The 21780-nt window shown below is 35.7% G+C and overlaps 1 protein-coding gene across 1 annotated transcript in view; it reads left to right on the forward strand.

Annotated features, from left to right (window-relative positions):
- The first annotated feature begins 1156 nt into the window (after positions 1-1156).
- Positions 1157-21780, forward strand: part of LOC306879420 (contactin-4-like) — a 128857-nt gene continuing 108233 nt past the window's right edge. Inside the window, exons 1-2 of the mRNA XM_079432355.1 lie at positions 1157-1261; positions 20896-21025. Coding sequence (XP_079288481.1) covers positions 1201-1261; positions 20896-21025 — 191 coding nt within the window. The 5' untranslated portion in view covers positions 1157-1200. The remainder of the gene's footprint in view (positions 1262-20895; positions 21026-21780) is intronic.

The raw sequence follows: 21780 nt of genomic DNA on the forward strand, positions 1-21780 counted from the left end.
TTTTGTGCTTTGCACTGTCAAAGGCTTGAAACACATAGAGAATTACTCCTTTGCTAGGCACAGTGTGCACTTGGTCACGATTCCATGGTGATCCCTATGGGACTCCAACTGAGAAGTAAAAATAGAACCAAAAAACAACGCTTCCTCTCCTCATTCTCACTACAAACATCCCTCAACCACACCAAGCACACAGTAGATATCGAAGTTTGCTATGTGAAGATTCAACACATGTATTCAACTGTACAGAGTGTGAAAGAACGTGTTATTTAGCCTGGGGCTGATATAGAAAAAGCTCCACAACTTCAAGACACATAATGACACATAACTTAATGGCATTTTTGCCAGATAAGATCACATTCTCGTTATAATAAACTTAATAAACTGGGAGTTTTGTACAAGCTAGAAGAGATGAATTTGTTTAGATTTATGCAAGATTAAAGGGCTAGGTTACCCAAAAATGAAAATTATGTCATTAATTACTCACCCTCATGTCATTCCCTCCATTGAGAGCAATGCAACTGAAATTGTTCCCAGGCCCAGAAAGGTCGAATTAAAATAGTCCATGTGAGATGAGTGGTTCAACCGTAATTTTGCAATGCTATGAAAATACTTTTTGTGGGCAAAGAAAACAAAAATAACAACTTTATTCAACAATGTCATATATGTATCATATATTGTCATATATGTAGAGACCACTCTTCACAATACAATTTCCAACCTCCTGATGGGTAATTTTTTTTTTCTTCTTCAAGTTGGCAGCATGTCCAGCCCGATCTCACAGCAATTCGTACATATTTTACGAATTGCTGTAACAGTTCTCACTCAGACGTTGCTAGTAAATTTCACAGTTAAACGTAAGTTTTCTGAATTAAGCCTGGAATTCTGATGTAGAAAATCTGAAATAGTACCTTCTTGTAAGTGTAGGTGGTGAACAATTTTATTTATGAAAAGCAAATTCAACATGTTTGTTTCAGGTGCCAAAAAGAACCGAATCAGAATTGAAATACTGAGACATTATGGCAGCATTGCATTTTAACTCGGTCAACTATTACTAGAACTTTACCAGAGTGGAGGATCTTTGAATCAAACTAAGCACCTATTTTTTTGTGTTTCTTGCAGAGTGAAGAACGAGAAACCACAGAGAGGCCTCCATACCTTCGTGATTGGATGTGAGTTGACTTTGACCGTACCAAAGTGAAGATGAAGTTGCTATGGAAACTGCTGGTTCTGCAGTCATTCCTGGGGTGCCTTGCAGGTAAAAGTATCTTATTAAGAACTTTTGATGCGTGCATGGCAGCTCGTCTTTGTGAAGTCTTGTTCCGTATTCCTATGTATATAGGCCAGGGGACTGTCTGAAAAGACGTCATGGAGATTGCAACCAACTCAGATGCAATTTATATTAGCAAATAATAGGCCCAATCAATAAAAAGGAGAAAGAAAAGTCCAAGTTGCAAAGAAAGGACTGTGTAGTTCAGTTAATAGGAGAGCAATTGTTAATGTAAATAACAGGATCCAGCGGACAGATCCGAGAGGAAGGGCTGTCGGCTGTTTGCTTGATAGTTTTGAATATAAATTAGATGATCAGCTTGCAAGATAGGATACTAAGATGAGAAATATTAATTTGAATGTACTGATAGCTAAGAATGTGAAATTTAATCAAGAAGAGGGAGAAATCCAAATCTTTATTCTTTGTCAGACTGATATAATTTATAGCAGGCTGAAATTAAATTCTGGGGGACGCTACTGACCCAGAGGTGCTCGGTGCTGCACAATTGAAAATGACTTGTTCCAGAAAGCCAATTACTGAGTGTTACTTTGAGAAAAACAGAGCTAAAGAAGTGTGATATTATGCTCTTTTCATATCAGTGTTACATTAAGGCTGATTTGAATAATCAACTGACAGATTGATTGATTGTTTGATAGGGTTTCAATGCGATTGTTTTACAATTTTTTTATTTTAGTTTTTGTATTTTAATGACAGTGTCCTTTAAAATGAGTCAAACATGTATTTAATTTAATTGGTATATATATATATATATATATATATATATATATATATATATATATATATATATATATATATATATATATATATATACAGACATATACATATTACCATCATCGTCAACAGTATCTTGTAATTCATCACAATGAAGTGTATTTTCATCTCATTCTCATTATCACTCACAAATATTTTCATTGCTTACTTTTAACAAGATTAACCCTTGTGCTTTGTGAGGTGGATGATTTGAGGGAAATACTAGGGAAATTGTTCCCCAATTACTTTTTAGTCACCACCAACTAGTTACAAACCTATAAAGTTCATACCGTGCAACACCATTGAAGTCAATGATCCTTCCCACTCAGTGTCTTAAAATAGAAAATTAAGGCTGTAGGGAACTAAAACTCACCCCCCTCATCTATCTATAAAGTCTTTGTTGTTAATTAATGTACAAAGAGAGGAAATGGTGATACGAGTTTATTCAAACTTGGATCTTGAATTTATTTAATATTTTAATTAAGGAACAATTAAGGTGGCTATTATCTCTATTTTTTCTTTTTTTTTTTTTTTTTTTACCTGAGGGCTCTTTTACATCAATCATAATCTTATTCGGAGAAGCGGTCCCATTTCTCATACTTAACACTGTCTGTGTGAAATTAGCACTTTTTACCTTCTTTTAAGTATTTAATCAACTAGTGAGATGACGTCCTGCTAATTATCTACTGTAGTTTACATTTAAGGAATGAAAGAGAAAGATCCACAGATGCCACAAATGATCAGTGATCACTTATGTATATTTAAGCATTTTCTTTACCTTTAGTTTTGGTAATGCAGATGTGGCAGACTTTTTGTAAATTTTGTTATTTAATTTAATTGTATTTAATTTAATTTCTTAATCTTTTTTTTTTTTTGAGGATAAGAAGCCAGCAAGTGCCCAAGCATCTGAGAATCCTCATTAAGTTAGCTGAGAGAATGTCCTCAAGGAGAGGTGATTTTGAAGAAGCCAAAATTTTAAATAGTTATGATCTGATTCGCATATTATTCTAAATGCGGAAAGGAGTGAATGGGTGTGTTTTTTAAATCAGTAGTGTATATACTGACGCATGACAGCACTGAAAATGCAGTTGCAACTTTTCAGCTGCTGAAAGAAGCAGAATAAATTCCATGAAAATTCTCTGAACATCACTTTTAATGTTGTCAAAATGTGTATTTGAAGACTGAAGTTCCCTTTCAAAGGGAAATTCTCTCACCTCACGTGAGACTTCTTTTCTTCCACACTAGCCGCTCTTTTCCATGCAATTACAATGAATGTGAATGGCATGATGTTGAGTAAATAGTGACAGAATCTTCAGTTATGGGTGAAGTATTCCTTTCATCTGTTCAGTTACATTATCTCCCAACACATGCTTGGATCAGAAAAGACACTGTGTTTGGTGGTACTTGACTTTCTTGCACTGAAGGATCTTTGTTCTTGCCTTGTATTTTCAGTTAGTGGTGGGTGGCACTCGTTGTTGTAGTGTTGTACTCCCTTTTATTGCTGAACTGACAGGAAAGGTCGTGCAACCTGCCGAACAGCAGAGACGAGGAAGGTTTGCCCCTGAAAAGACGAGGCTTGGCAGGGCGACTGCTCAGAATGCTGAGAGGGGACCGCAATGATCTCCATCCCCTGCTAGGCATCTTCCTTTGTTCTCTCACAGCAGTGCGTAGTGACAGGGGCGAGCTGTCTGCAACACACACACACACACACACATCACTCCACCCTGATCACCCACCCAGTTAGCATGTGATTACCTTAGCATCACACACATTTCGACCAAACACACACTGCATTCTAATTCCCTGTCTGTTTCTCTTGTTCTCTTTGACTCAGGGCCAGGCGCATTATTTTAGATTTGGGTTTCTTCAAAACGCTGTCATGATTCAAGGAACACTTCAAGCATCATGATTTCCCTTTCTGGCAGAAGATGTGACCCAAAAATGAAAATTTGACTTCTCATGTCTTTCCAAACCTGTATGACTTTTTTTTTTTTTTGTACAAACAAAGTCAGTGTGGTCCAATGTTGGGCAAAACATTCCTCAAAATATATTTTTTTGTGTTCTAGAGAGGAAAGAAAGTTATAAATGTTTGTAATGACACGAGGGTGAAAAAAATATCCATTTTATTTTATTCTATTTTTTACTTTTTTTATTAACTCAAACTCGTCATTCCAAATTTGTATGATTTTTTTTTTCTTCATACAATGAGAGACAATGGGATCCAGTGTTGTGCACAACATTATTTAAAATATCTTCTTTTTCTGCATAGGAAAAAAAAAGTCATACAGGTAAATAATGACAGAATTTTCATTTTTGGGTGAACTGTCAGTTTCTTCAGATAATGGTCCTTTTATATCAGGGTATTGGCATTTTTTTTCCTCTGGATATCCAATGAAAAAGAAGCTATGTATTAAACAACCACGTTGTAAAGCCTATATAAAATAATCAAGTGAATTCACCACTTTATCTCATTTGATTGTTTTTTTAATTGAAGCTTTTTATTGGGAAAAAAATCTAATTTATAAATGAGAAGTTTGGCAAGTGCAAAAACATGTTCACATGATGCAACACTTCATTTAAAAACAAAATATTCAAAGTAGTAAAACTAACATAAAATGAATTGCATCCTACACTGTATTCCTAAAGTACTTTTATTTTCGTCACTCTTACATTGTTTTCATCACTTTCCACAGATACATTATGCTTGCAATATATACAAATTGAATTCCAGAAATGTTGGGACGTTTTTTAAATTTGAATAAAATGAAAACTAAAAGACCAATATTTTTATTCATAATAGAACATAGAGAACATAACAAATGTTTAAACGGATAAATCTTACACTTTATCCAATAAATGAGCTCATTGAAATTTGATGCCTGCTACAGGTCTCAAAAAAGTTGGCACGGGGGCAACAAAGGGCTGAAAAAGCTAGAAATTTTGAAAATATTCAGCTGGGAGAACATCTAGCAACTAATTAAGTTAACTGACATCAGGTCTGTAACATGATTAGCTATAAAAAGGATGTCTTAGAGAGGCAGAGTCTCTCAGAAGTAAAGATGAGCAGAGGCTCTCCAATCTATGAAAGAGTGCGTAAAAAGATTGTGGAATACTTTAAAAACAACATTCCTCAACGTCAAATTGCAAAGGCTTTGCAAATCTCATAATCTACAGTGCATAACATCATCAAAAGATTCAAAGAAACTGGAGAAATCTCTGTGCATAAGGCCGAAGACCTTTGTTGGATGCCCGTGGTCTTCAGGCCACAGACGACACTGCATCACTTATCGGCATGATTCTGTCATTGACATTACTAAATGGGCCCAGGAATACTTCCAGAAACCACTGTCAGTAAACACAATCCACCATGCCATCTGCAGATGCCAACTAAAGCTCTATCATGCAAAAAGGAAGCAATATGTGAACATGGTCTAGAAGCGTCATTGTGTCCTGTGGGCCAAGGCTCATTTAAAATGGACTGTCTCAAAGTGGAAAAGTGTTCTATGGTCAGACGAGTCCAAGTTTGACATTCTTGTCGGAAAGCACAGACGCCATGTCCTCCGGGCGAAAGAGGAGGGAGACCTTCCAGTGTGTGATCAGCGTTCAGTTCAAAAGCCAGCATCTCTGATGGTATGGGGCTGCATAAGTGCATACGGTATGGGCAGCTTTCATGTTTTGGAAGGTATATAAAGGTTTTAGAGCAACATATGCTCATCTCCAGATGATGTGTATTTCAGAAGGACAATGCAAAACTACATACTGCAGCTATTACAACAGCATGGCTTCGTAGTAGAAGAGTCCGGGTGCTGAATTGGCCTGCTTGTAGTCCAGATCTTTCACCTGTACAGAACATTTGGCACATCATTAAAGAAAAATACGTCAAAGACGACCACAAACTCTTCAGCAGCTGGAAACCTATATCAGGCAAGAATGGGACCAAATTCCAACACTAAAACTCCAGAAACTCATAACCTCGATTCCCAGATGTCTTCAAACTGTTTTGAAAAGAAGAGGAGATGCTACACCATGGTAAACATGGCCCTGTCCCAACTATTTTGAGACCTGTAGCAGGCACCAAATTTGAAATGAGCTCATTTTGTGGATAAAAATTATAACATTTTTATATGTTATCTATGTTCTATTGTGAATAAAATATTGGCTCATGTGATTTGAAATTCTTTTAGTTTTCATATATATATGACACATACATGATACATACACACACACACACACACACACAATGAAAAGGAAACTGGAGACGGCATAGGTGAATATAGCTAAATCGTGATTTGGTTTTACATGTGAGTTGAACTTAAAAGGCCTGAGATGTTTGTTTCTTGCTGTCAGTGGTTTATATGAAGCATGCGTGTGGAAGTTCAATACTTGAGCCTTACAAACAAACCACTTGACATTTTCCCTTACCAGCTGAGCTGTTTAATTTGCCCACCTTTTTTCTTTGATTACAAATTTCTTCCAGACAGTGAAGTGCTCTTTGCCATCAGCTGCTATTAGGAAGCAAGATTTTTGCAAACAAAAAGGATGCAATTCCTAATTGCAAAAAGCATCTGAGCCATTGGATATTTCAGTTCTGAAAAATAAAAATAAATAATAATACTTAGAAATAAAACTTTTATTAATTCCAGACATATGACTTTCCCCACCAAAGTTCACTATTAAAAAATAAAGTTTTTTATTGGCATCTGTGGTTCCATGAAGAACCTTTAGTATCCATTAAAACTTTCTTTTCGACAAAATGTTCTTTAGTGGAAAAAGGTAGTTTAGATTTTTTAAATGTTCATCACACCAAAAATGGTTCTTCTATGACATTGCTGTATTTCTTTTTTCTTTTTATATATTTTTTTTTTTGCGCGCAATGTGTCTTTTTGTACTATGAAAATAGAAAGGAACTGGTGCCATTAAGTGCTAAATTTGAAAAAAGTGTGATATAAAAGTTATCATTCTTCTGAAACTTTGAGAAGGTTGAAATTAAAGTTGTTTTTCGCTGAAAACTTAACCTCTGCCAAAATCATACGTAGATTTAAAATATACCAGTATACTCTGTTAATTAACTGTGGGGCTATCATAGTCTTTCCTTAAATTTTCTGTCTTTGACGGGCTGTCAGTAGATATTTGCTTGAACTGTGGGCATAAAATAATTTAAGTGCATCTTCTTTTCTGATTAATCTGGGGGTTAGATCATTCCGATACAGCAATCAGCTCAGACACAGTCATTGTTCCTATGCTTTTATTTTGTATGTCTGTTTTGTATAGACCACTCACAGGTGAAAAGGCAGACAGCGGGACCCAGAAACCCATCATTTGGTGACCAAGTTATTCATGGCTTGTAAAGGCGAGGCCCAGTGGGGATTCTGTAAACAGCATTTTCACAAAACAATTTTTTCTTTCCGTGAGGTGTTATGTTCTAAGAAGCACTGTCTGCCCGACCTACCGCTGGCACGGCGCATACAAATGCTAATAGAACACCAAATGACTCGCCTCCACGACTCTCTATATTGAAAAACTATGCAATCTTTTTCTTCAAAGCTGTTCATGTGTGGATGTAGAGCGTGCATATATCCCGAGTGTTTGTCTTTCTACTAGCAAGAAATAGTGTAGTCATTGAGCTGTGTATCATATGTTATCACATTTCACACCACATATTCCACACGCCTCTGTTCTTGTGAATATGAATTGATAATATGAATCTTAATTGGCTTGCGTGCGTGTAGATGTGTATGCCTGTATCTGTGTGTGTTAGCTCTACCTGACTCTATACCATGTGGAATACATGTTTTTCGTGTGTGATGAGGATTTGTAGCTTATCCATTGTCTTCATTAGTATTATAGACACAGGCACTTTGCACTTTTCTTATTTTCTGCTCAAATCTGATGTTTTTGTGTGAGGTTGTGGACATGACCTTTTAAATGTGGCCCATATCAGACACCGGGCAAGACAGGCAACAGTGTGACCTGCATGCATAAAGTTCACTCTAAAAAATGTTATATTTAGATCATGTAATGTTTTGTTTTGTGATTAGTAAGATTTAATTTTTTAAAGGAAATATATACATTTATTTAACAAACATGCATCAACTTGATCAAAAATGATTAAGAACATGTTCTTAACATTAAGAACACATTTATAATATTGCAAAAAAAATATATTTTTAAATAAATAGTTCTTTTGAAAGGAAGAATTCTTTTGAATTTAAGATGTTTTGCATGTTTTGATAAATTGAGTTCATGTGGAATGATGAAACTATGAGTAACCACTGTACTAACATCAGTAATTTGTTCTAATGACACTTCAGGTTTTTATGCATCAGGGGTTTGATTGCCTGTGCCCAGATTAGTGGGTTGAGTCCACATGGTAGAAGCTTTATTGATCTCCAAAGATAGACACCGAGAGTTACATGAGAAAGAATAAATCCTGTGTCTATTTGATGTGAGAGTAATTTGAGGTGCTGTAGCTTTTTCAAGTGGGCCTGAAACCAAGCCTGTTGGTTGGTTAGAAGTCTGGTTTGCTTTCATGTAATTGATTGATTTAGTCACTACCAGTGTAGGGGAGTTGTGATGTTGCAGTATGTAACGGTAGCAATGCTACAAATTTTTAAAAAGCGGTCTTCACAATGTTTTTTTTTTTCAAGATGCTTTTTCTTGTAGTGTATCAGGACAAACATTTTACAAAAATTATGTAGTCTAGTATGTATAGAATTGGTTAGTCAGATTCCGATTCCATATTTCTAAATGAATTTGTTTAAAATTATTTGATTCACTGATTCATTGTGGCTGGGCTACGTTTGTTTGTTTGTTTAAGAGATTAATAATTTTATTCAACAAGGATGTGTTAAATTGATGAAAAATATTAGTAAAGACTTAGTGTTACGGGGCTGACGAGACGTGAGACGTGCGGATCCATATGCAAAGCTTTATTACCAAACATGGTCAGACAACAGGCAGGGTCAGAGATCGGCAAACAGGTATGGCAAGGGCAAGACAGAGCAATCCGTGGAGCAAGCGTGGGTCGACAATCAGCGAACAGTATCCAAAGGGGCAAGGCAGAGAGATAATCCAGAAACGACAGCAATAATCCAAACGAGGGGAAAACAGTCCAAACGGCAAGGCAAAGGGGTAAATCCAGGAAACAAAGGCAGGTATCAGAAACACAGGGAAACAGGCTAGGCAAGACTACGACTAGGGCTCCGTAGAGTAGCTATCGCTATGAGAGTGATAAACGCTAACAATTACAGGAACAAAACAGAAACACGGAATGGCACAGTAAAGCAGCTAGCGCTAGGTGAGCACTAAACGCAGATCAATACTCGGCCCAGAGCAAGAGCAAGTCCCAGGCTTAAATAGAGAGTGCGTGATTGTGAAATGAGCATCAGGTGTGTGTGATGAGTGAATGGTGACAGCTGTGATCTGTGCAATGCATTGTGGGAACTGTAGTCCAGTGTGCTGTGTAGTGTGAGAGTCAATGTGGTGAACGGGTGACCTCTGGTGGTGGTAAACCAGGAGAGCATGGACCAGATTCCTGACACTTAGTATCACAGGTCCCAAAAATAATAAGCATCACAACTGTTTCTATCATTGATATTAAATCAACATATTATAATGGTTTTTGAAGGATCATGTGAGACTGAAGACTGAAGTAATGGCTGATGAAAATTCAGCTTTGCATCACAGGAATCAAAAATATTTTAAAGTATATTAAAATAGAAAACTTCTATTTTAAATTGAAATAATATTTCACAATATTACCTGTTTTTCTGTATTTTTGATCAAATAAATGCAGCCTTGATGAGCACAAGAGGCTTATTCAAAAAAACACTACAAATCTTACTGATCCTAAACTTTTGAATGGCAGTGTGCGAGTGTATATATGTATTATTCCTTAAATAGTTTCAGCGTACTGTTTTTTTATTTTATTTTATTTGTCCGGAACTTGAAGTGTTTCCTTTTTTAACTAAACAACTCAATTTCATGTTATTTTTCATTATTTGCTTCAACCAAGAATCATTTTGTACTTTAGGAGTGTGCTGTGTATATGATAAGCATATGGACTGTCCACCCACCAGATGACTAGACAGAGAAAGAGCGAGAGAGGGATAATGTGAGGGTGAACAAAATCAAAGGTGTCACTGTGGCATGAGAATTCTATGCAAATAAATCCCAACATTTGGCCCCATGCAAATCCCTTGTCACCCCTGAAACAAATTGAAGTCATCAAACAGATTCCTGTGCCAAGCTCATCTGTAGTGAAAATATGCTTGTCACTCATCCAAAAATCCCAGCTCATGTCTTTATCTTTCCTGTGATTTCTTATTGTGCCTCTTTGTCATATTTTGAGGGCAGGTTTACACAGCTGCCTGTTGTGAGAGATTGGGATGTGGGATCTGTGTGGCTTTGCTTGCTGATTTGCTTTATGTATTTGTTGCTGTTTCTTTGAGCCTCTGGCTGGGAGATGCTGCTTTCATGCAGATCAGAGGGCCACTTTCTCCAGACAAGTTTCTGTGTCTCGTGGGAAGGCCAATAGACTTTGCCTCGGGCAAGTGTTACTCACAGGCAGAGACCTGGAACTTCGAAACTATATCCCGAGAGAGGAGAGGAAGGGGTTGTAGATGAAAAAGGGGTCAAAAAGAGCACTTTGTCATCCAGTTGGAAGATATAATGTTTGTTATTTCTGGTATGCCAGTCTTAGAAACACACATTGAAAGGAGAGCTGTGTACTGCACCACAACTAGAGAAGTAGACCAAGATAACTTTGTGAAGAAAAGGACGGACAGCACTGGAAAAAGTTTACTTACAGTAAGAACAGGTCTAACATTTTTGCAGAAAAGAGCAAGTTCAAATCTTGAAAAAAAGATTTTTGCATTACTTGTGGCATTATTTTCAAGGCAATTACATTTTCCATTAAAAATTTCCATTACCATAATGTCCAAACATTTAATTTTGTGTAATTCTTATAATTTTCAATGGGGATTCTCATTATATCCTCAATACTTTAATACAATAATAATGTACTACAAATAGTAATCGTAAAAGTCCAAAATAGTGGCTTAATTTTAATTTCTTAAAGCCAAATATATTGAAATATCAAGTTGTTAAATGTATTATTTTTTTAATATTTTCATATTTTCAGTTTTTATTTTAATTTAAGCTTTAGTAATTTTGTTGTTTGTTCAAGGCTCTGAACTGGTTCAAGGAACGAAAACGAAAACCGGAAACGAACAAAATTTTGACTGGAACAGAACTGGAAACAGAAACGAAATAAAATTTTACAGTTCCAAACAGAATCGAAAATTTTAAATTACCATTAGCCGGTTAATAACGTTATTTTATCATTCCATTTAATATTTGAAATTTGCTGTCAACCAATCAGGAAATCAAGTAGTACAGACTATGCAAATGCAATGCTGACGCATCCAGTGAGTGAAATGCCTATATATATATATATATATATATATATATATATATATATATATATAGAATACATTTAGATATTTAAAAATCTAGAAAAGATGATGCTGTATTGGCTGTGACTAAGCACAGCGGATTAAGAGACCATCTCTTTCTGTATTTTTTTCTTACTTTTGTGTAAAGAAAACACTGTACTTTATTATTATTATTATTATTATTATAGGCAAAGACAATTTTTATTTGTCCGTATTTATTATATAACCATTAATTTTTCTACTCGAACCGGTTTCGGAACGGTAATAATACAGAGGAACGCAGGAACGGAAACGTTAAAATATTGATTGGCTTTTTTCGTTTTCAAGCCCTGTATTTATTTTTGGTCATTTTTATTAATTTTTGTTAGCTTTATTTTTTTGTATTCCATATTCAGTTGTAGTAATTTTAGTACTTCAACCTAAACTTCATTTCATTTGTTGAAGTTCAAATTTTTAAGTTTCTAATTCAGTTAGAAAGCTTCAGTTTATTTCACTTAACAAAAAAAATATTTGAATAGTTCCCTCACACAAATCTATTGTATGACTTCATGTTTGTTGTATTTTTTCCACTGGTCACCAGAGCAGTTTATTAAATATCTCTTTCTGTTTTAAAATGCGTCATTTAGGATTACGTAAGAGTAAAAAATCAGACTGAAATCTGAATGGTCACCTTTCCTGCAAGGAATATGCATTTATTCAAACCAACATAAAACATCCACCATGATTATTTCCATTCTTTCCATATATCAATATTTAATGTAGATCATATCCACATGTGGCTGAAGTACTCATATCTATATCTTTTTCTTTCCATTATCATTTATCAATCCAAAGATGGATATTCCCCTTTGGCGCCGGACTAGCCCCATCTCACAGAACCCCATTCGCTCTAATGGCTCCCGCAGAGCATGAACAATACGGGCAGCGAGCGTTATCATCGTTCCCTGACCTTGAACCAATTTATATAGCTTTCTGTCACTCCCTTCACACAAATGCATGATCAGATGTGTTGAAGGCCTCATCGAGCATGGAGGAATACGTTTTCTCGAAAGTTCACCAGGGCACGCCGTGTGTCGTCTGCCACGGTTGGATTTACAGATATAAAAAGAGCGGACCGTACCACGAAGTTCAGCTTTTTCCAAACCCAAGGGAGAACAAGCACACAATTGGCTTCAAGTCTGGGTTATAAACAGACTTATCTGCCCATATCTATAAGAGCTGAGGGTGGAAAAGCTCCTCTGCCCATGGCTTATGGTGTGCGGAAATTAATGCAATAGATTTTGGATTTTCTAAAGAGGGTTTTGCCTTGTCTGCTCGTTGTAATTTATTCTCTATTCACATTGTGGTTTGTGGTGAGATCTGTACATTCGCATGGTCACCTGGTCACAGAGATTGTGGTTTGTGTATTTGGAATGGGATTTTAAAAGTTTAAAGCTTGTAAGCTCTAATGACTTTCCTTTAAAAGACACACTGAATTCTCTAGCAATGCGTGTGTTTTCAATAAAACGGATTACTTTTTCCTGCAAGTCTTAAGTTGTAAAGTTGAAGTAACTACAGTAAGTAGCCATTTGTCTTCAATACAAGAGACAAGTGCTCTCACTTTGATGTTCTCACCTTGAAACATCCCTTTTTTCACATCATACTTTCTTTTATCCTCATGAATAAGACTTGAATCTTCAAATCCACACTCAGACGAGAGAGAACGAGAAAAGTTAACTAAGTTTTTGAGTCGGTGCTCTTTGCTAAGTTTGATTTCGAGATGTGGCATGTGAGGTCACCGTCACACGCAGACTTTGTTACAAATGTTGTCATGGTGACAGACACTGCAATGAATTGAATATAAAAGTGTTGCATTCTGCATTATACAAACACTCTTAAAGTTTGACATTCTTGAGATGTCTGACACTTGTCATTTAGTGGCGGCGTGATAGACGTGAATAGAGAATGTCAGACTTAGAAATATGCATTTAAGCATGCATTTTTATGTATTTAATATGTTCAACTATTTCTATTTAGCCATTCAGCTCAATCAAGACCATTTTAAAACAGATGACCTATTGCAGCTGCGTGGGAAGTTGAAGCTGAACACTTAAGGCTAATGATTACATTAATTGCAGCATTCATTATTGTGATGATTGATTTTACTAATAAATATAAATACTGCATTTACTGTTAATTTATGAATGCAATAAGCCACTCGAGGCTATGCTTTACAGTGATTTTACCACAGTTAAAGGATTGCTTGTGAGTTTCATTTGAATTTTAGTAACTTTGTTTTGTGTTTTGGTCAGTTTATTAGTTTCTGTTCATTTTTAAATTGGGTTTAGATATTTTGGTACATTAAGTTAAACTAAGTGAAATATTGCCTTGTTATCGAACTGAAATTTTATTTAAATTTTTAACACTTATTTTTGTCACCTAAAATGTTTTATTTCAGTTAACTATAACCATCTGATACCACAGTGTCACTCCAAGAATACCATGTTATTGTGTTATTTGTTTCCAAGAACATGGTACGAACATGGTAGCATGCCTATAAAAGCACGTCTTGGTACAGTTTTGTTAGCATTTTGCATTAATTAATGTCCATTCGCATCATCAAAAATAATTGGTCTTGCTCATGAGACTCTGGATATTGGTCTTCTTGCGCCAATACATCTCTTGTCATTAATAAAAGCAGCTATAGCTGAGACTTAAAAACCTTTAATCTGATCATTACAAAGAGTAGCGCAGTGTTAAGATTAATTAATACTTCATTAATCAAACACAAACTAGTCTTAGCAGCTGCCGCTGCTGATTTTGCTCATTATCATGCATAGTTTGTTATATATTTTGGCTGTCAGAAGCACTTGAGAAGTGAATTATTTCAGCTGAATTATTGACAGCCCATGATTTAGCCACACAGCGGAACTAATACTCCAGGAGCAGATTTATGAAGGCCTTCAATACATGTTGGAATTTTTGCTCATGAATTTTCAGGGGCTTGATCAATGATTGGAGCGTGTCAAGAGCCCTGAACCAATCGCAGCTCCTCTTGCTCTGCATTGATCCAGCATTGCAGTCTGCATGCTGACAATGTCCCAGTAAATTATGTGTCATAGAACAGAACAGAGTTGGACAGGGTAGAAATGACAATGAGATATTCCTATCAGAGTTTGCCATGTTATTACTCTCATCATTGCCTTATTTTTATATATTGCAAGCTGCCCTCAAAACACAAATGCCAATTAGACACTAATAAATAAATGTGCTGAAAAGCAAACAAACAAAATAATATTTGACAATCATTTTAAATAATTTTACGTTTCTACCTAAACTTTCGGAACAAAAGTGAGATGGAATTTTTTCTATTTATTTTTTGTTAACATTTTTCTGCATTCCATTTTAATAGTTACTTTCAATTTTAGTCATCAAAAAGCATGTCTAATTAATTGAAAGCATGAAACGTGCAATTAAAGTTATTAAGTTTAATAAAAAATACATTATTAAATTATTAACATTATTAACACCCTATTAAATCTTTAATTTATTCCTAAATTTCTAATTTTTCCCAAATTCTGCTTTCCAAAAAAAGTTACATTTTAATAATCAAAAGGCATGTCTAATCAATTGAAATCTAAGAGATGACATAACATGAAAATCTGACTTTTTCCATGATTAAGGTCTATAATCAGGTACCCGGTGCATCAACCAACCCAGAAAACATGAAAAAGAACAGTGTGTTTCTGCTTCCACTCAAACTAGGCATTTTCAAAATGATATAAGAAATGATCTGTGGGGTATTTCAAAGACACATGAAACTTCACAGACACATTCTGGGGACACCTGAGACTTATATTACATATTGTGAAAAGGGGTATAATAGGTCTCCTTTAAAATTTCAGCGTTGTATAGTAAATTCCCTTTTTATAACTCCATTCTGCGATTCTGCCTGTGTTTCCCATTTCCCCCTTTTTATCTTAAATCACTGTAAACCTCCAAACAAGAGGTTTGAGATAAGAGAAACTTGCAACCTTTTGTAATGTTATTGCTCTTTTTTTCCCACTGCTATTTGCACCCTCGGTTGTTCAATAGATGCAATAACCTTTCTGTGGTCAACGGCATCTGGTCTACGCCACCCTGTGTTCCGTTGCCAGGCCAACAGCGGCAGTGCCCTATTAGCACAGCCCTGCAGACTCCTCAAAAAGAGCATCTAGCGGAGTACAGCTGCGGCCGTGATACAGCGCTGTCCTGATCCTCGTCCACGTCTGCATTTCTGCAGCCTCAGCCTCAGTCTCTCCATCTGGTCTTTGAAGGAGACCAGAACCCCCAAGTAATCAATTTTTAGTGAGACACTCCAGCGCCTGTGATATTTCAAGTACCTCCTGACTTTGTGAAAAATAATCTCACACAGGATGACGTCTTAATACCGGGCCGCTCGGCTACCTGCAAGTGACTGCATTAAAGCTTTCATTAGCTTTCATCGCAGTTCATTGATGACAGTATTAGCGGGGAGCTGACTTCTTGTTGATGAAAGCCAAGACTGTTTCTGAGTAACAGAAGCCCTTGTTTCGCTCCAGGTGGACTCACCTGCTCCATCTCTGGGGACGCAATTATTCTTCTCGTGGCTGCATGAAGACGCACGCATCCCTAGATGGCTGCGCATGCAAGCCCTTGCTAATTGGTGATGTCAGCGATTCACGGCTGGCCCTGTTTTCTTTCCTACCATTGTCGGATCTCGTTTTTTTTTTTTTTTCTTCTTTTCTAGCACTTGCTTCATTTTGTTGTTGAATGAATGAATGAATGAATGAATGAATGATGCATTTATATATCTATGTTATAGATGTTATATATAAATAGATGTTATATATATGGAGATTTTGTTGTTGATTGCACTTGCTCAACATTTTCTCCTGCATATGCATATATCGATAAATGTTTTATTCATAGAAAATTGCGAACCGTCCCCGTTCCTACCTTCTCTCTGACTTTCTCCTAACGCTCATAGCATGTTTGTCAGAGCAAGCCGAGATGTTTTCAAGGAGCTAATTTAATTCAATGAGGAAAATGTGAGTGAGACTAAAGTTTAAACCCTGTCGTGTTTCATTTTTCTTTCTTGACACTGCAGGGATCTTTTAATGAGCATGCGTTGTTAATTGACTGACTGGGATATGCGGTTGATCGCAACACATGCTGGTTGAAGAACAGGAGGTGCACTCTTGCAGTTTTGAACCCACTCCTCATCCCAAAGGATGCACGCACCTGTTCTTGACTAATTGTGCTGGTGCTATCGTTTAATTCGACTTTAAAGATCTTGGTTTTAATTAAAACGTTAACTTTGTTTACTCTTTCCTGTGTTAACCTCAGAAGGCTAGGAAGTTCTCATAGAAAAGTCTTGTCAGTACTAGTGGTGTTGTTATTCATTGCTGTACGTTATCATGGAGCAAGACATGATGCAAGGTTTGTGAAATATGTCTCATGCCTTGTGTCATATGTCCTCTGGATATATTCCGTTTGTGTTTGTACAGGTGATTGGCCCCTCTGCATCCAACATCAACAGTAACATATGACAATATAACACTCCAGTGTCAAACATACACAATATTTTTAGAGCTCTCCCTCTGAAATTATGTACATACTGGGTGAAGAAATCTCTTATGGATTGAAAAGTGTTTTTGATAAATACTTTATTTTGCCCCAGTTATTAGATTTGGCCAAATAGTGTAAACATTGTGGTGCCTTAAGAACTCTGTTGGTTTGAGTGGCTTGATAGGTCAGAAAAAATTAAATTGTATAAAATATGGATCGTATGTCTAATTTTAATATAATAAAATGTTTTTTTGTTGTTTTTGTTTTTTGCAATGAAGCATTAAATTGATCAAAAGTGAATGTAAAAATGTGTTACAAAACCATTTAATTTCAAATAAATGCGGTTCTTTTGAATTCTTTTACTCATTGAACTCTCCAGAAAAAATGTTTCCACAAACATTTTAACCAATAAAACATTAATAGTAACAAGAAATATTTCTTGGGCAGCAAATCAGCATATTATAATGATTTTTGAAGGATCATGTGACACTGAAGACTGAATGACTGCTGTGAATATTCAGCTGTGCCTTTACAGCAATAAATATATATTTTTAAATATATTAAAATAGAGGACAGCTATTTTAAATTGTAATAATATTTCACTATATTACTGTTTTACTGTATTTTTGATCAAATAAATGCTGCCTTGTTCAAAAATCCTATCAAACTTATGAATGGTAGTGTATATATACTATTCGTTTTTTATTATATTTCCATTTTTATATTATTTTAGTGGCTTTTTATTTGATATCATAGTTGAGATCTGACAGAAAAGTGGAGCTGAACCTGGATCAACACGTGTCTTTAATTGTGCACATTAAAATCAATAATAAAGAATACATTTTGATTTCAGGTTGAATTTGATATCCTAAAAACCTCCTCATATTTTGTCAAATAGGTTTTATAAATCCAAATAGTGTTTGTGGAGTAGTGTTTATCACCGGGTACAGAGGGAATGCACCGCGGTGTCTCTGACACTGAAATAAGGGGCTGTCATTTTCATGTCACAGGCAGAATTATTGGAGATAGTTAGAGCTGCGATGAAGTATCTGTCTTCGTGATGGGAAGCAAAACAAGCCCAATTAAAGCACCCGGGACCTAGAGAGCAGCCGTACAGGTGGCAGCGATCCACACACACTCACCGTTTAGTTTTATGCACTGTGGATGAAATTCTACTGTGTTAATATGTAGACAACTGTTCAAGCTTGCTCACACATACACACCCAATCCAACAAAGTGAAAATGAAGGTTGCAAAATAAGGCACTTAGTACCGAATTCGCTCTTTACCGGTGATGTAAGTATCCACTTACCCCTGAAAGACACATCGGTTCTTGCAGAATGGATGGTGAATAGTGACACGCAATTTTGAGATGAAACAAAACATGAGAGCTGGTTATCTTTTTGATATTTGATCACATTACAAAGCTTTTCATTTGAAAAATGTTTATACGTATTTTCAGATTTCCTAAGATTTTACATATATTCTCAAATTATGCTGATTTCAAAGCAGGTGGTCACTTGATTTCATTTAGCAAAATTGAACATATTTTTGTTGGTTCAATGATATAAATTATTTCCATACTTTTATTTAAATCACGATTTAATACAACAAAGTCAATTAGTAATATTTTTGGAATGTATTGTAACAAGAGTGATATTAAAATATAGGAAATAAATCAACATTCAATGTATAGCACAAAATAATCTGTAATCTGTTATGTTTAAAAAGGTATTTGATAGAAATGTTGGAACTGACAGCCTGTTTTATGGATTTTAAGTTATACTGTTGTCTATTTTATTTTATTTTATTTTCAATCTGAATTGTTTTTCTGATTTGTATATGAGTGAGCTGATACACTACTTTTTAAAAAATTTTGGAACATATTTTTGTGAAACTGATGTGTTTCACAAAACAAATTTGCTCTTTCATTTTTGCGTATCCAGAAGAAATGTAGAAATATATTTGTAATATATTAACTATTGGATTTTTTGGGGGGGGGGGCTGACACATTTTGAATATTATCTGAGGTACAAAACACATTTACATGGCTTATGGCAAAAACATTATGCAATCAAGCTGCCTAAGAAGAAATAATGTTTTAGAAAAGTTTGGAAAAATCCAACGTTTTGCTCCTTTAAAGAAGCTTAAAGTGTATCTCTCACTTTGTCTCCTGAAAGCAATACAAGTTCTCAAACCAGAAAGCATTTTTCAGTCAATGGAATTAAATGGATTTCGCAGAAAAGAACAGAAAGAAAAAGGTTATGATTTCTGCTGCTTTTCCCTCTATTTATTGCTTGTTTAAATAATGATTTAAATATTTTTAAGCTGCTCGTATTTATTTGATGTGCTGACCACGATGTGCTGACACCCCCTGCCTCTAAAAAAAAAAAAAGCTATTTTTTTCTGTTATTTTGAAGCTGAAACATGTGCAGATGTTCTCTGGTTTTGGTCAGAAAATGCTCAGTCCTGCTGCTTGTTTGTGCATCTGATTGCCTTTAGAGCTTTTTATGGCTGCTTCAGACTAAGTTAGTCTCAGTTCTACTTCATTTGTTTTTTCCTTCCCTTTTGCACAATTTGCTAGATCAGTTGGTCAGAGATCCAGTGAGGTGAAGTGCAATACTTAATGAGTTTTCTTTGCACAGAGCCAGCAAACATACACTAACCAACAACATGTAAAAACATAAAAAGTACAAATTTAATCAGCTAATGCTGTTGGTGTAAAATTATAGAAAATGATAGTTTTTCCTTCAGGTGTGTTGTGTGTAAATTAAACCAAGTGACATTCACATCACACTCTTTTTCAGTGGAGACTCTTTTATGTAACTGTGAGGACTTTCCAAATACAGTAAAGAAACAGTTCGTAGAACTGTTTTGTCCAGTAACATAAGACACTGCAACTGCAACTGTAACTGTAGCATTATTAACTTCACCCATGTGTCTTCAGCTTTCTTATTATATTCTGTTAGTTTTGTCACTTTATAATATTACTTCAATTCACTTGCATATTTTGAGAAGTGTGAAAAAAACATGCACAAGGCAATTTACCAGGCGCTATTTTTGAGAATAGCAACATTGCTTCTATGAAAGTGATTAAAGCCCATCACTAGATTGTGTTTAATACTGTATATTTTGTATTCTCTTTTACCTGAATTATTCAAATGATGACTTTTTATAAATATATATATATATAGTTTTTTTTAGTGAAGCTTCACTTGTCAATATTTATGTATTTGACATTATTTTTGTATCTGATGATGTTAACACGTATTGAGTGAGATTTTGTGAAAAAGTTGAAGAAGCATTAAAATATAAATGAATATCTCTGAATATATTTAACAGATTGATCCAAAATAATATCTTGGTGGTTCGTTTTATTTTCACACTAATGAATGCAGCTTTAAAGAAATGCAGCTTTAACTGAGTAGGTTGCGTGAGCAATCTCAGTGTGTCACTTCACAGGAAGAGCCTCAAATCACAACTGAGAGGCGTTTACCGCACGTCTAATTGCCCAAGCGTTTTCCGTTACTACTGCACTGCCATAGCGAAGGTTAAAAACAGACCACAGGGGTGATAGAAAGCGATGAACGCGTGTCCTCAAACCCTTGTTCTATATCAATCAACGGCGATTCCATTACAGTTGCCGTGGTGTTAGTTGAATTAATTGATATGTTTTGTCTGCTTGTGGTTTGACTCTCTAATGCCTTACTAGTGCTGGCCTGCTCAGAGCCACTAGCTAATAGCTTGTTTTGCAAGCAGGTTGGGTGTCTGTAAGTGGAGCGTGCTTATCGCTCTCTTTCTCTCCTTCTCTCTCTCTCTCTCTGTCTGTCTGTAGGCAACACGCTGCAGAGCCCCGTGTTCACGAAGCAGCCAGGCAGCATTGTATTTCCAGTAGACTCCATGGAGAAGAACAGGGAGGTGGTTTTCAGCTGTGAGGCACAAGGTGACCCTCCTCCTTTTTACAGGTGAGTTGACTGCCAACTTGCCACTGCAAAAACACTGCTGTTTGGTCATCTGCATCACTGCTTCGGTAAATTGTACCTCAGTCCCGTTTTTACAATTCCAGAAATGCATAGGCTCTTTCGTGCCAGTGCACATTGGCATCAGTAGCTTTACACTGTGTCCTAAGCAGGTGCAACATGATAAGCGGTAAAATTCTAAAAGTTTTTGTCCTTTGTATTTCTGCAGCATTGCACTGGGTTGTCCCACCAACAATGAAATCTCATTGGACCAATGTTCTGCCCATCATAGCTGTACATTAACATTTTTCTTAAAAATAGTGAGTGCTTTCAGACAGGATTTCTGAATGCTGCTCACATCTGCCATTGGTTGACCATAAAATAGTCCCACCCCAAACTCATGCCATTTGTTTGCTCAATATTCCTGTATAGGATGTTTTTATAGATTACAAATGTTTTAGTTAAAAAATAGTAATTCTTAAATTGGTGCATATAAAGGAAAATTGTGAAGATAGATATAAATGAGATTGCAATCAGATATATAATCTGATTGCAGATTCATGTAGTGGAAATTACTTTTAATCAGACTCAGTTAAATTCTTTTTATTTTTAGTTCTTACATTAAACATGTTGAATCTTCTTGGCATATTTGAGCTGTTTTAAAAAAAAATCATAATTATTGAGATATGTTGTCACGAATCCTGGCCATGAACTTCCATTCGTTCACCACCAGAGGTCACCCGCTCACCACATGGACTCTT

This window comes from Barbus barbus (assembly GCF_936440315.1).
Source record: "Barbus barbus genome assembly, chromosome: 13".
NCBI classification, from domain to species: domain Eukaryota; kingdom Metazoa; phylum Chordata; class Actinopteri; order Cypriniformes; family Cyprinidae; genus Barbus; species Barbus barbus.